We start from the raw sequence: 21,807 nt of genomic DNA, 5'->3' as shown, positions 1-21,807 counted from the left end.
ATTTGGGAGAACTTCTTATTGTTGAGAGTTAATAGTTCCTCAGCAGATTTCTCCATTCATAGTTTGACTGTCTGCCTCATTCTTCATGGAGGCTGATCATGTCATTATAGTCAATGTTGTGCTGCCACCTAGTGGACAAAGTTTGAGCTGTGACGAGTCTTCTGGTGTATTCTAAGTGCACAGTGATCACTGCCTCCACAACCAGTGACATTCATTAAGAGATCACATCAACACAGTTTTGTCTTCTGACACGGTACAACCATTTAAATTAATGTGGATATGAATTTGATTTTTCATCATTAATATGGAAAAGTATGATGAAACGATACTGTGACAACTAACTATGGTTATCTAAACTTATCTGAAGTGAAAAAATGCATTTGCTAAAAACAAAAAGTATAGGAAGGTGAAGACGTGGCTATCAAACTAGGGCTGGGCAATACTTAGTATGAGAGTTCAGAGTTATTGTCCCTGCACATGATTGTATTGTGAAAATATTCTGTCTGTAGGATGAAGTAGATGCTGGCAGTGTAAACACTCACCTGAAGGCTCTTGAAAGCAACACGTTTCTAGATGCACAGCATAAAGTTCACACTGACAGGACAATAGAAATAAATAAAGGCAGGAATTAGGCTTGAACTTTATTAATTGGTTGTTTCTCCATAATGCAACCAAAGATTAAACTGCAGGAAAGTAACATGTAATTCAATACAAATAAAGAGCTTTTATGTCATTTTAATTTATCTTCCAGTATTTAAAAAAAACAAAAAACTGATAGATTTGCGTTAAAGACGGCTTGTAGTGAAATGTAACTGGTTGTTACTGCAAAATTTGTCGAAATGGAGTCTTCTTTGATATAAACTTTGGTGCAGTTCAGAAACAAAAACATAATACATATGATTCATGGCCACTGCGGAGCACACAGTCTCCAATATACAGTCATAGTAAAAGTAACTATGAAATATAATATTCCATCACATTTACAAAGTTTTACAAACTCTTTCACTATGATTTCATCATCACTAGTGACACTTTCTCATGTATCAGCTGATTCAATCTGTAGCTGGCTTCTGTCAATGTGGACTGTATTTAAAAAATCAATTTGAAGTTTAAATTACTTATTTACTGTTTGGTCTTAAGGTCTAGCCCAAAAGATCTTGAACTATTAAAGAAAATAACAAATCATTTTTGATGATTTAAAGTTGATGCCACCAGTTTGAAGGCCGACTTAAAATGTAGCTGCACAAGGACACACAACGTACACGATTAAGTTCACAAAGACTCTTCAGGACAACAGAGAGCCAAAAGACAGTATTTTATTTCTTAATCATTTAATCATTTCTCCATCATTCATTAATTAGTACAGGACAATAACATGCAATTTAACACACTTAGAATATAATTGTTGAAGTATGTGAACTTTCAAATTTAGACTTAGATATAAAAAAATATTCCTGTTTAAAAACCTGTATTGAACAATCTAAACTGGGTGCAGTGTAGATAAAAAATACAAGCTTTTTTATGAAAACACATTTACATTATCATAATAGAAAATAAAAAAAGGCTCAGGTTTTGCTGAGTTCATACAGCTGCAGAATGAATCTTTACATTGGTGGTAATGGACTCAGCAGGTTAACGTCTCTAAAACAAAATGTTTCACACTCAGTAGTAAATCTCTGTTTTCCTTTTCGGTAAATGGAACAAAAATAGAAAATAACTCCTGCAGGGATACATTTGTACAAAACAAAAATGTAATAAGTTTCACTCTTTATCCGACACATATGTATGTTTAAGCTTCTCTTCTTCAAAGTAATTTAAGTCTCAGTCTCTCGGTTTCCAGAGTTGTGTTCTGCTTTAACGATCATGGTTATCAGGGATTTCATTTATTGATTCCAGCCTGGCTTTGCTTCAGATTTCTCTCTTTCAATATGCATGACAGTACTCTGGAACAGAGGGAGTGTCTGTCTTAAAGTCTGTTCAAACACTTTGCAGTTTTACCAACTTGGATATTTCTCACATCTGCTTAGTCACCCACTTTTCTTTAAAAAACATTGAATTAAAAAAAACAACAAAACAGAAATACACCAAAATGAAGCCATCAGTGGCTGTCAGAACAGAAGAGAGAGCTGAAGTTGGGACCCCGGTTTCTGTAACTTAATCTCTAATCTAATCTAATCTCCTGTTCAGCATGTCTTTCACAGGTCCAGGACTACAGGTCCCATTGTACTCATGTGGTCCCCCTTTGGTCCCATTTGGGCCTTGCCCAGTATCACTCACAATCATTTCTTGTTATATTTATTAGAGATGCACCGAGACCAATCTGGGTTTCTAACAGGATTTTGTGAGACTTTGGGGTGAAACTCCGACCCAGCGGCATGCTCCCCCGAAAGAAAGTTTAAATTAAATGCATCGCTCTGATTTACTTTGAAAGCAAAGAAATGAAGAGGCAGGTCTATGAAGAACTTTGTGCTCTTGTAAACTATTTTGCGCTCGTCTCTTGTTCTAGCAGTCGCGGAATGTAAAGTTTACTCAAATACTGTAGTAAACTAAAGCCAAACTAAAGGCCGTCTCTGTGCACCAATACGGACAAAATGTGCATCGAGAGAGCCAGCCGGCCCATCCACTAAAAAGTGTAGAAAATGATCACGAGCACAAGAGTATCGCGGGCCGCCAGAGTCGGATATCGGTCCGATATTGACTCAGATAGCTGGATCGCTATTGAGAACTATGGCCCTGTCTGGTACCCGTTAGCATAAAAAAAAAAAATCCAGTACTTTTATATCTCTGTATTTATTTGTTAATAAAGCAATGTATAAGTCGGACCTGATGGTTTCTAACACATAAAAGAATGATCTCTGTCTCTTCCACATAGTGAGGCATACATCTTATTAATTAAAAGCTGGTATCTCATCAGTACTCGACATCGGCCGATACCCAAAGCCCAAGAATAAGTATGAATAAGTAAAGTATATTGGTATTGGGCCTGGAAGAGGCCGATCGGTGCATTCCTAACTTCTATGTACAGACGGGCTCTCATCTTGGTCTGGATGGAATTAGTTTACGTCATGAGATTATTGACGACGGAGGAGATTCTCTCCTTTGCCTACTTTAGCCAAGAGCTCAGCTTGTTCTCTCATAGCTATCAGGTAATCAACTCGTTGCTTCCAGCCTGACTTGGCCTCAGCTTTCTCCCCCTCAATGAGCATGTCAATGTACTCTGGAGTGGAGAGAGGATTTGGCTTCAGTGCTATCTCGTCAAGTCTGTTTAGACACTGAGCAGACTTCTCCATCAACGCCACCACATCATCCTGCACACGTTTATATTCAGCCTTCAGTTGATCAATCAATGCCTGAACAGGTGTCTTAGCCTCTGAGGCTTTCAGGTACTTTTCTCTCAGCTCTTTCACTGTTTTTTTTTCCTTAACTTCCTTATACCCCCATCTGTACTTCTGATTAAAATGTTTATTCCAGTGGCATTTACCTGGGCACTCAGTACAGTTTCCATCTGATCCCATTGCACCACAGTGTTTTTTGTCCTCATCATTTGCATAGACACAACTAGGATGGCAGGTGTAATGACACGTCAGACAATTGGTGATGAAAATTCCAGTTCCAGAAATATCTTCTTTAAAAGGCTTTGTGACTGTGACTTCAAACTCAAAGTCCTTATTTCTGTTGATCTCTGCCTCATGTGTTTTAAGTTTTTCAGCTGTCTCTTTAATCTCTTCAAGTTTAGCTAACCCAAGTTTAACCTGCTTCTGCAAATTTTCAATGGAATTCTCGAGCTGCTTTCTCTCTCTGAGGACCTCCTTTGTCATTGTTAAGCTTTTGGTCCCTATGACATTCAAAGCAACAAAGAACCTCTTCATGCTTTTTGTCCCCATGTTCCAAAACATCTGATCAAAGCCTCCTTCATCTTCATCATCCCCACTCTGGTCTGCTGCAGGTGATTTGTTGTCTGCAAACAACGCTGAGTTGTTGAATTTGAAGTGAACCGGCAGCCCACCTTTTGTTTCAGGACACGGGACACCTGAAGCTTTGATTGCCTCTAGAACTGGAGGTTGCTGGCCGTCTGCAAATGTCACCAGAATTCTGATGTTTTCTGCCACATCTTTGCCAAAGATTGAGAGCACTGAATCAAACACATATTTCTGGGATGGAGTGAGTCGTGCTAAAGCAGCCTGAGCTACGAAACACACAGCGTCAATGTCACTGACACCATGCTCGGCAGAGAAGAGATTACGTAGCTGTTCTGTGATCTCCTTGTCTCTTGCTATGCCTCTTGTATCTCCAAAACCTGGAGTGTCAACAATGGTCAGTGAGCAATCTATTGCAAAGCCTTCCTGATGGTGGATTTTGTACACGGTGACTTCAGAAGTCTGGCTGTGAGCTTGTGATGTCGCCTGACCCTCATCAACTAACTTAAATCGAAATGAATCATTCCATTCCACACCTAGAATGTAATTGATCATCCCATTGATCAGAGTGCTCTTCCCGGCACCAGTTGCTCCGAGGACCATTATGGTGCGATTAGGCTTAGTCTGGCGGGACTTCTTCCCTAAACTGAAACTTCTGCACCCCTTTATATTGATGTCCTCATCCTTCAGGGGGACTATATAAACAGGGAGAGGGCCTCTGTTGGGTTTTATCAGTGTGCTTTTTACTTTAAAAGCATCAGCAAGCCGCTTAGGGTTTGTGGAAGAATACTCAGGCATCTTACGTTTTGTGGAAGAATACTCAGGCATCTTAGGCTTTGTGGAAGAATACTCAGGCATCTCAGGTTTTGTGGAAGAATACTCAGGCATCTCAGGTTTTGTGGAAGAATACTCAGGCATCTCAGGTTTTGTGGAAGAATACTCAGGCATCTTACGTTTTGTGGAAGAATACTCAGGCATCTTACGTTTTGTGGAAGAATACTCAGGCATCTTACGTTTTGTGGAAGAATACTCAGGCATCTCAGGTTTTGTGGAAGAATACTCAGGCATTTCAGGTTTTGTGGAAGAATACTCAGGCATTTCAGGTTTTGTGGAAGAATACTCAGGCATCTCAGGTTTTGGGAAAAAATATCCAAACACCTTAGCCAGCATTTTGATTTTTTAAATTACTAAACTTACAATCAGATTATATCGGTACCAGCCCTCTGAAAAGTTAGCCAGTTCTAATCAGAAAAACATTTGGAACTTGTAGTCTGTAAGTGTATTTCTTCTGCTCTTGAAGTGGAAGAAGTTCTCTGAGTTCCAAATCTGCAAAAGATGACGTACAAAAATAGAAATGCACGTAACTCAACTGTCAGTTGTGGCATCATTCTACGTTACCTATTTCTACTAGCGCAGCATCAAAACTAGTACAGGCTCAGATAAGTATGATCAATATTGAAGCTAATACACACATACGATGTATGTCAAGAATATATATTAATGTCAATACTATTTTCCCCAATGACACACTGTTGGACAATGTCTCTTGGTCCAACTGATAAATTACCGATTTTCTGGTATTTTGAATTCACAAACCGAATTTACGAGAGGTCCAGACCTGTAGTAGGAGGCATATGGAAGTTTTTAACTAATTGATTGTTTATCTCATTATTTTGAGTTTGAAATGCCCTATATAAATGACTCTGCATAATTATGTTGACATTATCCTGTTGGACTCAAACATAGAAAGTGTGGACTAAAAGATCAGTGTTCAGAAACTTACCTCTCAGTTTGTCTCTCAACGGGAGGGAGGAAGAGTTCAGCTTCAGTTCACTCTGTAGCTTCTTTCACACACACACACACACACACACACACACACACACACACACACACACACACACACACACACACACACACACACACACACACACACACACACACACACACACACACACACACACACACTTTTTACAGCTTCCTGCTGTGATAGACGGTGTAGTCATGGTAATTTTTAAAGAAAACATGCTTTTCCATTTGCCGTCATGTTTTCAGGTTCAGACGGTTAAGCACAATAAAGTTTGTTTTGGTCGCAATCCTCTCCACTTAGCAGCATATATACATATGTTAACAAGAGAAATGCAATCATGTACTGTACAAACATGATGCATAAAATATAAAAATATTAAAACCAGCTATCTAGCCGGCAAACTGATGTTGGCTGTGAACGCGCTGAACAAGGCATGTGTTCATGTTTTGATTTAGAAAAGAAAGACTTCAGCAGGAAATCAAATGTGGTTGTTTAAAGTCTGTAGCTCTTGGTATTTGTCAGTGTGACTCTACTGTAAGTCAATTAAATAATGCTGACGTTATGACCTTATTCATATGTTCTATTTTACTCAGCAATTTGACGGACAACATGCAGTTTAGCTTCAGTTGGATTTTTAAGACTTTATGTCCTCACTGGTAACATGTAAATAGATACTGACAAAAACAATACACACTGAAAAAAAACTGCTGCTGCTGCTTGTTAAGTTTATTTCTTTGAGCGCAGAGTTGTAACTGAAGACATCTTAGATTGGTGCAATATTTGAAATTAACTCGAAATATGAAATGTAGTTTAAAGTCCAGTTATGTTTCACATTGAAATTTAATTTAAACATAAGTTAATAATTATTTTACAATGGACAAAGAGCCTGGAGTAGTGTTCCCATGAAATCATGCAATTATGTTTATACAACCAACATCTTTACTTTCACATAAACACAGAAACATACAAAGTGTGGACTAAAATATCAGTGTGTGCAGCAACTTACCTCTCAGTTTGTCTCTGATCAGGAGGAGAGGAGGAAGAGTTCACTCTGTAGCTTCTTTTTATACACACACACACACACACACACACACACACACACACACACACACACACACACACACACACACACACACACACACACACACACAGACACACACACACACACACACATTTACAATAACTGAGACCGTTTCTAAGAAACCCCACCCAGCGTACCTGAAAGTGAAAGTAATACAAACGTGTGCAGGATGATGTGGTGGCGTTGATGGAGAAGTCTGCTCAGTGTCTAAACAGACTTGACGAGATAGCACTGAAGCCAAATCCTCTCTCCACTCCAGAGTACATTGACATGCTCATTGAGGGGGAGAAAGCTGAGGCCAAGTCAGGCTGGAAGCAACGAGTTGATTACCTGATAGCTATGAGAGAACAAGCTGAGCTCTTGGCTAAAGTAGGCAAAGGAGAGAATCTCCTCCGTCGTCAAGAGTCTCATGACCTAAACTAATTCCATCCAGACCAAGATGAGAGCCAGTCTGTACATAGAAGTTAGGAATGCACCGATCGGCCTCTCTATCCATCTGATCCCATTGCAATACAGCGTTTTTTGTCCTCATCATTTGCATAGGCACAACTACGATGGCAGGTGAAATGACACGTCTGGCAATTGGTGATGTAAATTCCAGTTCCAGAAATATCTTCTTGAAAAGGCTTTTTGGTGGTGACTTCAAACTCAAAGTCCTTATTTCTGTTGATCTCTGCCTCATGTGTTTTAAGTATTTCAGCTGTCTCTTTAATCTCTTCAAGTTTAGCTAACCCAAGTTTAACCTGCTTCTGCAAACTTTCAATGGAATTCTCGAGCTGCTTTCTCTCTCTGAGGACCTCCTTTGTCATTGTTAAGCTTTTGGTCCCTATGACATTCAAAGCAACAAAGAACCTCTTCATGCTTTTTGTCCCCATGTTCCAAAACATCTGATCAAAGCCTCCTTCATCTTCATCATCCCCACTCTGGTCTGCTGCAGGTGATTTGTTGTCTGCAAACAACGCTGAGTTGTTGAATTTGAAGTGAACCGGCAGCCCACCTTTTGTTTCAGGACACGGGACACCTGAAGCTTTGATTGCCTCTAGAACTGGAGGTTGCTGGCCGTCTGCAAATGTCACCAGAATTCTGATGTTTTCTGCCACATCTTTGCCAAAGATTGAGAGCACTGAATCAAACACATATTTCTGGGATGGAGTGAGTCGTGCTAAAGAAGCCTGAGCTACGAAACACACAGCGTCAATGTCTCTGACACCATGCTCGGCAGAGAAGAGATTACGTAGCTGTTCTGTGATCTCCTTGTCTCTTGCTATGCCTCTTGTATCTCCAAAACCTGGAGTGTCAACAATGGTCAGTGAGCAATCTATTGCAAAGCCTTCCTGATGGTGGATTTTGTACACGGTGACTTCAGAAGTCTGGCTGTGAGCTTGTGATGTCGCCTGACCCTCATCAATTTTCTCAGTAAATATATTCTAAAGGTGCTATTGACATGAAATGTTCACCAGATGTCGGTAACAACACAAAAAATCCATACATACAAAGAAAACCAAACAAATAAGTTCAGAAATGAAGTTATGTGTAATAAAATGGAATGACACAGGGAAAAAGTATTGAACACGCTTACTGAAATTTCTTTAATACTTGGTACAAAAGCCTCTGTTGGTGATGACAGCTTCAAGACGCCTCCTGTATGGAGAAACTAGTCGCATGCATTGCTCAGGTGTGATTTTGGCCCATTCTTCCACACAAACAGTCTTCAAATCTTGAAGGCTTCGTGGGCCTCTTCTATGAACTCTGATCTTTAGTTCTTTCCATAGATTTTCTATTGGATTCAAGTCAGGTGATTGGCTGGGCCATTCTAGCAGCTTTATTTTCTTTCTCTGAAACCAATTGTGTTTCCTTGGCTGTGTGTTTGGGATCATTGTCTTGCTGTAATGTCCACCCTCGTTTCATCTTCATCATCCTGGTAGATGGCAGCAGATTTTTTATCAAGAATGTCTCGGTACATTTTTCCATTCATCCTTCCTTCAATTATATGAAGTTTGCCAGTGCCGTATGCTGAAAAACAGCCCCACACCATGATGTTCCCACCTCCAAACTTCACTGTTGGTATGGTGTTTTTGGGGTGATGTGCACTGCCATTTGACCTCCAAACATGGTGTGTATTATGGCATCCAAAGAGTTCCATGTTGGTCTCATCTGACCAGACTATATTCTCCCAGTATTTCACAGGCTCGTCTAAATGTTGTGCAGCAAACTTTAAACGAGCTTCAACATGCTTTTTCTTCAGCAATGGAGTCTTGCGTGGTGAGCGTGCATACAGGCCACGGCGGTTGAGTGCATTACTTGTTGTTTTCTTTGAAACAATTGTACCTGCTAATTCCAGGTCTTTCTGAAGCTCTCCACAAGTGGTCCTTGGCTCTTCTGATAATTCTTTTCACTCCTCTGTCAGAAATCTTGCGAGGAGCACCTGGTCGTGGCCGGTTTATGGTGAAATTATGTTCTTTCTACTTCCGGATTATGGCCCCAACAGTGCTCACCGGAACATTCAGAAGTTTAGAAATCCTTCTGTAACCAATGCCATCAGTTTGTTTTGCAACAATAAGGTTGCGAAGATCTTGAGAGAGCTCTTTGCTTTTACCCATCATGAGATGTTTCTTGTGTGACACCTTGGTAATGAGACACCTTTTTATAGGCCATCAGTTGGGACTGAACCAGCTGATATTCATTTTCACTGACAAGGGGCAGGATTGCTTTCTAATTACTGATAGATTTCAGCTGGTGTCTTGGCTTTCCATGCCTTTTTGCACCTCCCTTTCTTCATGTGTTCAATACTTTTTCCCTGTGTCATTCCATTTTATTACACATAACTTAATTTCTGAACTTATTTGTTTGGTTTTCTTTATATGTATGGATTACTTGGGTTGCTACCGACATCTGGTGGAAATTTCATGTCAATATCACCTTTAGAAATATATTTACTGAGAAAAATGGTGACGTGTTCAATACTTATTTTACCCGCTGTATATATATGTATATATATACATACTGTATAGGCATGTGTGTATATATATATATATATATATATATATATATATATATATATATATATAGTATATGTATGTATATATATATATACAGTATATGTATGTGTATATATATATATATATATATATATATATATACAGTATATGTATGTGTATATGTATATGTATATATATTGCTGTATTGTGTTGTTTTTGCACTTCATTTCTTTTGCTAGGCTGTTTTAGGCGTACGATTTCCCTCTCTGTCTATCAATACTGTAAAACAGGAAATGGGGTCCTGCCTCAGTTTACTCTCTATTTCCTTATATGGACAGTTTTCACTGTCACTCAAACCGTGTTAACCGTTAGACCACAAGTGAAACAATTTCCCAGAAACACACAACCTGAAAGTGAAAACAGAAAACCTGCTGCATTTTTTCACTCATATTTAAAAACTGCACAAGAGCTCAAGCTTCCTTTCCAATGTTTTATTAAACCTTAGCAGCTTGACTTTATAGAACACACAATTAACCCCTGTCATCATCATTTAGATAAGTTCCAATGTAGTTTTAGGGTTATGCATAGTATCAGTTTGATAACAAATATTACACTGGCCTTCTCACTGAACAAGGTTGTTTCAGAGGGACGTGTCACCTGTATTAACATTAAATGTCATCAAGAATCTATGTGATCAAAATAATAAATAAATTATACATTTAGTGTGGAGTTCTTTAAAAAAAATATATTAGATATTTCTTACTTCAAATGTGATACATTTCTGATAAAACTACTTTCTACCAAAAAAGTAGTCCTGTGTTTTCAGTTGTTTTTTTATACTATGATCCTGTGAATTTCTCGTGATCACAAAGGTTTTTAGAACTTGTTATTTCCCCTCCTTGTTCATTCTGCAGGTCAGACCATTTCTGGGAAATCAGCCCGGTTCTCCTCTGTGCCGCCTCCTCTTAATGAATACAGATCTGGGGGCGTTTCTCTTCCAGAGACCATATAATGTCTGAAACCACTGCACTGCCTCAGAGGATCACACACATTTCTACTGTGAGTACACTAATGCTCTCTTTGTTAATGTGCCGTTGAATGCAAGTTCTGCTGTGTGTCTTTACTGTGTAATTGTTTAACCAATGACTGTAGATGTGCTTTAAATGATGTAAACAGCAATTCATTTATGAACTGTGTGTTACTGAACATGAAATATACATCCTTTAAGCAGGTGTAACAATAAGTACACAAATGATAGATAATAGTAGAATAATGTAGAAAAGAAGAACAAAAAAGATTATAGAAGTCCACCTTTTGCTTTTTGATTTTCTTTTTTTATGAAGCACTTGTACTTGAGTTCTGCTGCTGCTGTGTCTGTCAATCAGTCCAGAACTACACACTAAAATATCTCAACAAATATTGCATGGATTGCTGTCACATCAGACCCTCATGTTCAAAGAAAAGAGAAGCATCACATTGACAAAGTTTCCATTCCAGTTGGAATCAGATTTTTCGTTCTTTTTTTCCCAGACTGTTGTTGATTAGGATAAATTGTGGTTTTGAGTCGGTGTGGAATAGATGCTGATTAACGATAACCTTTCACCTACATGTGATGGTGTATATAACTATGCTTCTGCTAATTCAGACATAGATGTTCCCCTCAGGATGAACTTTAATAACCTTAGACTCACTGTTTCATTTTTGTTTTCCATGTGTATAAACTGTCTTTGCCTTCAATGCCCTAAATGATGGGCTTATAGTTGATATAGGTGTTATTATAAAAGTATAAAAACTAAAACACATTCTATAAACCATTATATTATAAAAATATTCAGACAGATCTGGATGCAATTCTTAGATTTCAATTGTTTAGCTCAACAAGTCTTTATTTTAGGAGGAGCTACATGGATTGTTTACTTCAAGTCATACTAATTCATATTTTTAGGGCCTTACAACGTTGATGAATTATTATTATTGTTATTATATAAGATTATTACAATGATAGTATGTCAATGTCTTGTTTACAGCTCTGAAAAAAAAATACTTATAAGAATTATTATTTACTCAAACTTCTTATATTATAAATGGTTTATTGTAAGACTGTGAAGCTTACATAATATCCATTAAAAAATCTTTTATTAGGGCCCGAGCACCGACATCGTCGGGCTGCGAAGGCCCTCTTGAAACTGTAGTGTTTCTTATAATTATTCTTCAGCCAAAAAATTGCCTTTTTGAGGGCTTTATCATGCTCAAAGTCTCACCAAATTTGACATGCATATCAGGACTGGTGAAATTGTTTTTAAGGTCTCCCATTTGGATATGACAAAATGTTTCGCTAGCGCCCCCTACAATAAAAAAATAAATAATGTTTTCATTCGGACACCGTAAGTCCAATTCACTTGAAATTTCACACACATATGCACCTGAATGAGCTCTACAAATCATCTTGGAACCCTAAGCTCCGCCTACAATAAATGGTGAATTTTCTGCATTTTTCGTCATTTTCAGGCGTTGTACTTTGACGAACTCCTCCTACAGAATTTATGCAATCGACTTCAAATTTGGTCAGGATGATCTTGAGACCTTTATGATTAAAAGTTTGGTAAGGAAAGCCTTAAGACCTTGTTGATGCATCATCCTGAATATTAACGCTTTGTTCGCCATGAAAATTAAAGTAGATTTTTCTGTGGCTTGGGATGCCCATAAACCTATGAATCTTTTCACACGTATAATAGGTGATGTAAATACATATTTGGTATTGGATTCGTGTTTTGCCATTTGAAATTGCCTCGATAGCGCCCCCTACAAATCTTCAAATAAGCTGCCCCAGCGCTACGTTTGACCTAGATTCATGAAATTTGGTAGGCACATGTATCTCATGTGGACCTAAATGAAAGCCTCTTGAGACCATGCTCCAAACCCATCCGGAAGTCAGCCATTTTGATTTTTGTGTGCATTTTCATCACTTTTTCGGCCATTTACAGGCGCTACACTTTAACGAGCTCCTCCTAGGGAATTCATCGGATCCACTGGGTCAGTAGAATCTAAAGACCTTTGTGATTAAAAGTTATTAAAAGTTTGTTGTTTCGCAGAACGCCGTTACCGCGGCGACGCATTGTTCGCCATGAAAACGAAGGTGTTTTTAAAGGTTTAAAAATACTTGAAACACAACCACACTTGGCAGACACATTAAAAGTCCAAAATGTAGTTGGCTGATATGATTTTAATGCATCAGAGTGAAAAGTCGACTTGATAGCGCCCCCTACAAAATTTCGATTTTGAAAGCTCACGGCCCTCATCCCGTAAGTCCGATTGACTTGAAATTGTACACACATATCCAGTTCCATCTGCTCTACAAACCACGGGCTTCAACTTTTAGGCTCCGCCTCCTAGATTTTCCACCATTTCAAATTTTGTTAAAAACACATTTTTGCATACTCCTCCTAAATGCCAAGTCCTATTGCTCCTTTATCTGTGTTATCACACAATCAATATCATCAATAGTTATAAAAAGCTTGATGATATCTCATTGCATTTACAAGATATGGAGCAGTGAACATAATAGGGGCGTGACTTTGTACAACAACACAATTAAATTGAAAACCGTTTGGCCTATCATCACGAAACTTGCAGAATATGTCGGCATCGCATCCTGTCACCGACCCTGAAATGTTCATTGCATCCATCCAATAGGGGCCGCTACAGTAATTTGGTAAATATCTGTATTTTTAGGCATCTAACTATTGGACGCCGGTGGCCCGACACGCGCGCAGTGCGAGGGCCCGATCATCGCTGATTGCAGCTTTAATTAAACTTGAAGTCAGTGTAGCAGCAGCTGACACGTGGAGCATATTTTATTAAACTTCTCTTTTTCCTGTTCTTTTGCTAGTTTATGTTTTTTTTGTTTTGGCAAAAGAAAAAGGGTCAAAACTATTCAGTTTGTTATTGTCTATATCAGACTGTACAACTTTGTAATTTACATTTCCTTTTCTCTCTGCATGATGTCCACAAATGTGCTTGCAGGAAAATGATTCATAACTGGATGAATCAGAAAGCTCAGTTCTATTCAAACCATTGTTAAAGTAGTAAAGTAAATAATAATTAAAATAATGACCAGTGAAGAAACAAACCGGTTGTTAAAAGTAACTTCATAATAACTGATAAAGACAGTTGTTTTTTAGTTTGCCATTAGATTTGCAGGAGTTTTTTTGACAAAAGTTTAGAGAGTGTATTAACCCCCAGGAGATGTTACAACAACTACACAAGGTGACAGGTGACTATCAGGTTGGATAGCAGGAGAGTCACAGGAGTGAACTAAAGTACCTTCTGTTCTTCATGTGTAGACTGGGAGATGGACCCTGAAGCCAGCAGAACGATGGAGGTGGCGGCGCTCGGCCGGCCTTTCAGCCTCGGGATGTTGTACGACTGTCGCCGGGATTCACTGGTCCCTGGTAAGAATCCACATGTTGTTTAATGCAATCAGAAAAACTAAACTTAAAATGTTAAAAAAAGTTTGATCTCGTTATTTTATTTTCGTGTGAAATATAATGTTTGGTGGTGCCACTGCGCTGAACATGGCAACCCACACGACATAACAGGCAACGTGCTGTCTGACACTTATAACATGGAAAAAAAACATTCCACTCCGGTGAGACAGCTCACCAGGAAAACCAACAGCAGCACACACACTACAAACTGTCCCTGCAGCGTTTAGGCAGATATTCCCTACTGGTTCAAAGAGGGCTTAAGCTAACACAACGGATATTGGTACATCTACAGCCTCGGATATGAGAGCCTACTCTGAAATGGAAAACTTAGGCTTTATGAACATGCTTAATGTTATTGAGCCCCGTTACACTACTCCTTCAAGAGCCTGTAATAGCCAGACTGTAATTAATGTTATGCACAAGACAACAGAAGGCTGGCATAAAGGGCGGGCTGAGAGGCAGGCTGAGGGGCAGGCTGAGGGACAGGCTGAGGCGGCACGGCGAAGGTCTGAGAAATGGCTGTTGTGAGCTGCTGTACCTGGTTAATCAAGGCAGTTAAGGCCTGGTTGCGGCTCGCCAGGGCGTGGCGAACCTCGGCGGTGTTGGTGACAACCTGGGTCTAGTGTCTCTGGAGTGCCTCTTTGATGAACACGAACCGGGCCTGTGACGAGGTGTCGTACGCTGGATCCATGTCGTGGCCAGATCGTACTGTCACAGATGTGGTGTGGACACAAAAGCATTACGACTGAGACGGAGTAGTGTTCAGAAGCTTTATGTAAAGCGGGACAAACAGCAGACATACAGGCAGGATCAGACTCACATAGAGGATTCCTATCAGGAAAGCGCTGAGCCGTCAGGGAAACAGGCAGGGGATCAGGCTGACGGAAACCAGAGGAAGCGGAGGCTATACTCATGGTCAGGGACAGAAGGCTGAGTTGTTGACCGGGGCACAGGCAAGCCAGGGAAGTCCAAGCAGGCAGAGTCGGCAACGGGAAGTCAGTCCAAGGGAAATTGCTGGAAGGTCTGGCATGAATGCGGCGAACGATCTGGCAGCGAGTGTGTGTGAGACTGGGGTATTTATACTGAGGTGAGTAGTGCAGCAGAGTGAGCAGGTCAGAGGGATTGTGCTGATGAGGTGGGTGTGGCAGACAGGTGCACTGAGTAATAGTGATTAGGTGAGGGATCGTGTGGTGAGAGAGAGGGGGCTGGGCTGTGAGCTGGAAGTGGAACTGGGAGTGGCCGGAGTGAACTGAGAGAGAGTGACAGGCAGGTGAACAGAGTGAGCCAATTAGGTGAGTGAGACAGAGTGACAGGGAGTATGGAGCTACTGACAGTATGGAGGAAGAACTGTGACAATGGTACTGAAATCATCATAGGTCCTCACGTGTGTCTGAAGACAAGAAATATACAATATGCTTTAAATTTCTACCACAAGTCTTTTGTGGATTATCCTCTCATTCGCCACAAATTCCTCGATGATAAGCTGTTTCTATTTCATGCCATTTTCTAGCAAATCCATAAGAGCAACCCCCATGGCTTCTGCTGACACTGCTCTAATGCTTTGTTCGCCCAATATCCAATGGGAAGCTTTGCACGAGCAATGTTATGAATAACCAATACAGACTAATCATAATGAGGTTTTAGAAATCTGCAACTATTATTTGGAGAAGTTATTGCAGATATCTGGATTTATCATTAAGTATGGGCGACAAGTTAAGTTGAGTTTTCAGTGACATTACTGCTGGTATTTTTAATTCAGTTTGACTATTCAGAATGACATTAAAGATACCTTGAATACACATTATGACAAGTCACAATGTAATTACAACTAGTCAAAATTACGTTTATATCTTTGATATTCATTCCAGATAGCTATTGTACATATCCTAAATGAATATGTTAATTTGGGTTACATATCAAAAATGCAATTGTTGATATGTGTATTGGGAAATCACATTTCCATGAGTCACAATCCATTTTCAATTAGTAGTAGTATGTTAATTGTAGATTACTGTGAACGGTATTCTTACTAGTGAAAAAAGGAATTACTGATATTTTTAATTTAATTAAAGATATCTGTAAACCAGTTTTGACTAGTCTCCGTGTAATTTCTACATGTGAAAGCTAAATCGCTGTGAGTCAGCCCTACTGATTTATTGTAAAAAGGGTTTGCCATACAGAGTAACTTCCTCACTTCTTTTTTTGCAGGCATGACATTGTGGGACTGCAATGACCTGGAGAAGGATACAAGAGAAAGACCAAAACCTAGCAGTGACTTTGAGATAGTCGCATCTGAATCAATTAATGATAAATCCTCAGCGCTAAAGGTTGAAGCCTCTCTGAAAGCCAGTTTCTTGGGTGGACTGGTAGAAGTTGAAGGATCAGCCAAATACCTGAATGATCATAAGACTTCCAAAAATCAGGCCAGAGTAACACTGAACTACAAAACTACCACAAAGTTCCAGCAACTGTCCATGAGTCATCTTGGAAGAGGCAATGTGAAGCATCCGTATGTCTTTGATAAAGGATTAGCTACACATGTAGTCACAGGTATTCTTTATGGGGCACAAGCCTTCTTTGTCTTTGACCGTGAGGTTTCTGGAACCGAAAATCATCAAGATATTCAGGGTAACTTGAAGGTGATGATCAAGAAGATTCCCTGCCTTGCGATAGAGGGTGAAGGTTCCCTGAAGATGGAAGACAAGGACAGAGAAAACATTGATAAATTCTCCTGCAAATTCCATGGAGACTTTTCTCTTGAAAAAAATCCTGTGTCCTTTCAGGATGCAGTAGAAGTCTACCAAAGTCTGCCAAGACTGTTGGGAACCAACGGAGAAAACGCCGTACCAATGAAGGTCTGGCTGTTGCCACTGACAAGTTTAGATTCCTCTGCTGCTAAACTCGTACGTCAGATAAGTATAAGATTAGTTCAAGAATCACAGAGTGTCTTGGAGGACTTCAGTGAGCTGGAAATGAGGTGCAATGATGCCCTCAGAACCACCACTGTACAGCAGTTCCCACAGATTGGCAAAAAGATTAAGACTTTCAAAGAGATGTGTTGTGAGTTCAGACTGGAACTCCAAAGAACCTTGGCAAAGAAACTTCCATCAATCCGAGGAGGAGGAGAGGAGGAGGCTGTGCTCGCAGAGATCCTGAAGAAAAGACATTCTTCTCCTTTCAGCAGCAAAAACCTGAACGAGTGGATGGACTGTAAAGAGAGAGAAGTCTCCATTTTAAAGTCTTTCACCAAAAAGATGAAAAACACCAAGATCGTTGCATCTCGGAATGATCTTGATGAAGAAATTCTCAGTGCAGAGCATGTGGTGTGTTTTGTCTTCACCTCACTGGGAAGTTCTGAATTGTACCTCTCAACTTTATCAAACTACTTAAGACAAACACCAGGCGACCCTCAGCATGAACATACTCAAGATGTAGAGAGGGAACAATGGTTCCTTTCCAACAAAGTAGCAGATACATTGAGGCATAAAGCAAAGCTCTTTAGTGATTTTGCAGAGGCCAACAAGGAGAACAAGAACATTAAGTTCTTGACAGTGGGTTTAACAAACGAGGCACAGAAAGGTTCAAGCATCTACCTTTATAAAGACGTAGTTTCTGTCAACGAGAACTTTGAGCCACCTTCAAAGCCTGAAACAGGAACAGTAAGTGACATAAACCACAACAGTGTGACGTTGAAGATTTCTCCTCCCAGATTTGGAGCAGAGAACATCACCTCCTACTCTGTTGAGTACTGTGTCAGTGGAGAGGATGGATGGAAACAGAAGACAGCATCAAAAGATGAAGAAGTCACAGTGAGCGTTCTGAGTCCTGACACAGAGTACATGTTCAGATGCAGAGCAGTGACCTCAGCAGGTGTTGGGCCGGCCAATGAAGTCTCTGGTTCCATTAAAACCTTACCTTGCAGCCCTCCTGGAAAACCTCGAGTTGAACCAAACTCAAGTGAGATATCAGTCAGTTGGGAGAAACCTGCTGAGCTTGGACAAGATGTCCACATTCTGAGCTACATCGTGGAGTACGCCAAAACAGACAACGGGGTGAAAGAGGAAGATCTCCAATGGAACCAAATGATGTCAACGGCTGAAAAGGCGATCATTTCAGGGCTTCATTCAGAGCCAGAATATGTTGTCAGGGTCAGATGTGATTGTGGTGTAGCCGGCAGAAGCAAAGAAAGCATCACTGTCAATGTCTGCACAACAAAACGTGAATTTGCACGTCTTGCAGAATACCTGAAACATATTAGCAAGAGTATAAATTCTGAATCTCACTCAGTTTACAAACTGCCTCTGACTGAAGAAGATCTGGACATAGATGGATGCCGGAGATATAACTTTGGCAAAGAAAGCATGAGGCCAAATCGCACAATAATGCTTCTTGGAGCGACCGGATCAGGAAAGTCTACTCTGATCAATGGAATGATCAACTACATTGTTGGTGTGGAGTGGAGGGACACTTTCAGATTTAAATTAGTTAATGAGGATCAGTCTAGATCGCAAGCTGAAAGCCAGACCTCTGAAGTCACTGTGTACAATATCAACCACCAGGATGGATTTAAAATCCCTTTCTCTCTGACCATCGTGGACACACCAGGGTTTGGAGATACAAGAGGAATAAGGAGAGACCGGGAGATCACGGAGCAAATCCGGAAGCTTTTCACCTCCATTAATGGAGTCAGTGAGATTGATGCGGTGTGTTTTGTGACTCAGGCCTCTCTTGCACGACTAACCGCAACACAACGGTATGTGTTTGATTCGGTGCTCTCTATCTTTGGCAAAGATGTGGAAGAGAACATTGAGATGCTGGTGACTTTTGCAGACGGCAAGCAGCCGCCGGTTCTCGAGGCAATCAACGTCTCTGGGGTTCCATGTCCAAAAAACGACATAGGGCTTCCAGTTCACTTCAAGTTCAACAACTCTGCATTGTTTGCAGGCAAGAGAAGCAGCGGTGACGGGGCCTGTGATGAGGATTCTGATGAGGGTGATGACAACTTTGACGAAATGTTTTGGAACATGGGAGCCAAAAGCATGGAGAGGTTCTTCACTGCTTTGGATAAAATGACAACCAAAAGCCTGCTAATGACCCAAGAGGTTCTCAAAGAACGGAAGCACCTTGAAGCAGCCGTTGAAGGTTTGCAACCGCAAGTTAAAGCTGGATTGGCAAAACTCGAGGAAATCAGGTCAACTAAAGAAAAGATTAAAGACCATGAAACGGCCATGACTTCAAATGAAAACTTTGAGATTGAGGTGGATGTTGTTAAGCCAATCCAAAAAATGCTCACAAAGAAAGGAGAGTACATCACAAACTGCCAGAAATGTTCAATAACATGCCACTACCCATGTGCGATAGCTAATGATGATGGAAAACGTGGCTGTGCATCAATGGATCAGTCCGGGATGTGCACCGTCTGCCCTGGAAAATGCACCTGGAGTTTGCATTCCAACCAGAAATACAGATGGGAGTACGTTCAAGTAAAAGAGAAGCAAACACTGCAAGAGCTGAAAGACAAGTACAAAAAAGCAACGAAAGAAAAGATGACTGTTCAGGAATTGATTGAGAGGCAGGAGGAAGAGATCGTTCACCTTCAAGACATGATGGTCTCCCTCATGGATCAGTCGGCTCACTCTATAACTCGTCTGCAGGAGATCGCCCTGAGGCCTAACCCGCTGACCACTCCGGAGTACATCGACATGCTGATAGAAGGAGAGAAGTCAGAGGCCAAAGAGGGTTACCAGGCTCGAGTTCAGTCTCTGATGGCCATGAAGGACAAAGCCAAAATCATCTCCAAAGTAGCCAAACGAGATAAACTTACAAAAACGGAAGAGGAGTTGTGTGAAGAACAGCAGGAGAGGAAAGAAAAGAAGGGTTTGTTCAAGAAAGTTACAAATTTCTTTGGATATTAGGAAATCATGACATGGTGTGCCGGTCTGCAGACATGTTAGCAGCACCGTGAGGTTTTAATGACAAAATAAACCAGAACAGAAATTGTCTGGATGAAAAACTAGTCAAAAGTACAGATGAGCCATCCTTTTGCCAATGTGTATGTCGACATGATAACAATTGTAATGTGTATATTTTAGTTATCATGCAATAATTAGCATGACAACACTTGAGTTTAACACTTGACCAGATGATGGCGCTAGATAAATAAATTCCTTCTTCGGATGAAAAGAGTGAATTCATTGAATGCTCCAAATTTCATGGCAAAACGTATGTTTTATTGGCTAAGAACTATAACGAATGTTGTTTAAATGTAGAAAATCACTTCATATCCAACCCATTTTTTTTGTATTAATGACCTGTTTGGTATTAAGAATAAACTTTTAGTATTTAGTATCGTTCTAATTTTACGCTAAAGATTTATGATTGAAGACATGGTTTTAGTGTTGGGCAGTTACTGTAATTGTTGTTTGTACTATTTTATTTTTTTAATCAATAAATTGAAGGTTTGATGTAGCTTTAGTTGGTTGAAGCTGACAACTGTGATGTTCAGCCTGGTTAAATGTTCTTTGAGGCGTCGGTGAGCGTTGTTGAGCTCCAGTGGTCGATACAGTTGGAGAGGAACGGAGTTCTAAAACAATCTGAGAAACAAAGATTTGGTTAATATGAACCAAATACCAATAAAAAAAACACGTTTATCACACAACTGAACTCATGCAGTCCTGTGTTACCAACACTCCACTAAACTTATGAATATAGAATTAATACATTAATAAGGAATATTACAGATTTTAGCTTTAACATTTTAACCCATGATACATTTAGGGTTTTTGTTTTCGCAAAAGCTTTTTGTTGACAATTGTACCTTAAATACTAAAAAAATACATAAATAATCACATTTAAATTTTGGTCTGAAGACGTCAGTACCAGATGTAGTAGTACATTAGTTTCTACTGGAAACACTGCTTGACTGATTTCAATGTTATTTGATTGAGATGTGATAATAAATTGATTTTGTTGAATGTTATGTGTTATTGTCTTTCTGTCTCATTCATATTTTTTTCAACACTAAACCGTTCATTTTCATTGGCTCACAGTTTATTTCATGTAATGTTGATATTATAATACTGGTGTACTTTTTCTTTAACTTCATGAAGATAATATACTTTTTAAACTTCACTGATAAAGCTGATAATACTGGTGTACTTTCACTTACTTTTTCATGAACTGATAATACTGGTGTACTTTCACTTTAACTTCATGAAGCTGATAATACTGGTGTACTTTCACTTCACTTTAACTTCATGAAGCTGATAATACTGGTGTACATTTACCTCACTTTAACTTGGTGAAGCTGACAATACTGGTGTACTTTACGATCACAGATTGTGACTTTACTTCCTGTTCTTCTCTAACAATGATAAACACACATATGAACACTTTGCAGTAACCATGGAAACGCGTAGTTGTGTTGAGGATGAGATCAGCACTGATCACAGTGCAGGTGAAACACGGACAGAGTTCAGCAGAGTGTAGTGAAGAAGGTGACCCAGTTTATTTGAGTTGAGGAATGTCAAAGAGCACA

At 39.8% G+C, this 21,807-nt stretch overlaps 3 protein-coding genes across 3 annotated transcripts; 1 reads left to right on the top strand and 2 right to left on the bottom strand.

Annotated features, from left to right (window-relative positions):
• Nucleotides 1-2,276: 2,276 nt before the first annotated feature.
• On the bottom strand, nucleotides 2,277-6,760 carry LOC129088837 (uncharacterized). Its single transcript, XM_054596074.1, has 3 exons — nucleotides 6,731-6,760; nucleotides 5,701-5,761; nucleotides 2,277-5,243 (listed from the first exon to the last, which is right to left on the bottom strand). Exon 3 carries the CDS (start codon nucleotides 5,085-5,087, stop codon nucleotides 3,072-3,074), a length of 2,016 nt encoding a protein of 671 aa, XP_054452049.1. The 5' UTR covers nucleotides 5,088-5,243; nucleotides 5,701-5,761; nucleotides 6,731-6,760; the 3' UTR covers nucleotides 2,277-3,071.
• A 533-nt stretch (nucleotides 6,761-7,293) lies between these two features.
• LOC129117017 (uncharacterized) lies at nucleotides 7,294-11,495 on the bottom strand. Its single transcript, XM_054627613.1, has 2 exons — nucleotides 11,475-11,495; nucleotides 7,294-8,232 (listed from the first exon to the last, which is right to left on the bottom strand). The coding sequence occupies exons 1-2, from the start codon at nucleotides 11,493-11,495 to the stop codon at nucleotides 7,294-7,296; spliced, it is 960 nt and encodes a 319-aa protein (XP_054483588.1).
• Nucleotides 10,805-21,223, top strand: LOC129089054 (uncharacterized). Its single transcript, XM_054596391.1, has 3 exons — nucleotides 10,805-10,842; nucleotides 14,127-14,234; nucleotides 16,479-21,223. The coding sequence occupies exons 2-3, from the start codon at nucleotides 14,135-14,137 to the stop codon at nucleotides 20,183-20,185; spliced, it is 3,807 nt and encodes a 1,268-aa protein (XP_054452366.1). The 5' UTR covers nucleotides 10,805-10,842; nucleotides 14,127-14,134; the 3' UTR covers nucleotides 20,186-21,223.
• The last annotated feature ends 584 nt before the right edge of the window (nucleotides 21,224-21,807 follow it).

The sequence above is a fragment of the Anoplopoma fimbria genome, chromosome 3, assembly GCF_027596085.1.
Source record: "Anoplopoma fimbria isolate UVic2021 breed Golden Eagle Sablefish chromosome 3, Afim_UVic_2022, whole genome shotgun sequence".
Taxonomy (NCBI): Eukaryota; Metazoa; Chordata; class Actinopteri; order Perciformes; family Anoplopomatidae; genus Anoplopoma; species Anoplopoma fimbria.
The sequence above is the reverse complement of the archived record's forward strand: the minus strand, read 5'-3'. Positions and strand labels throughout refer to the sequence as shown.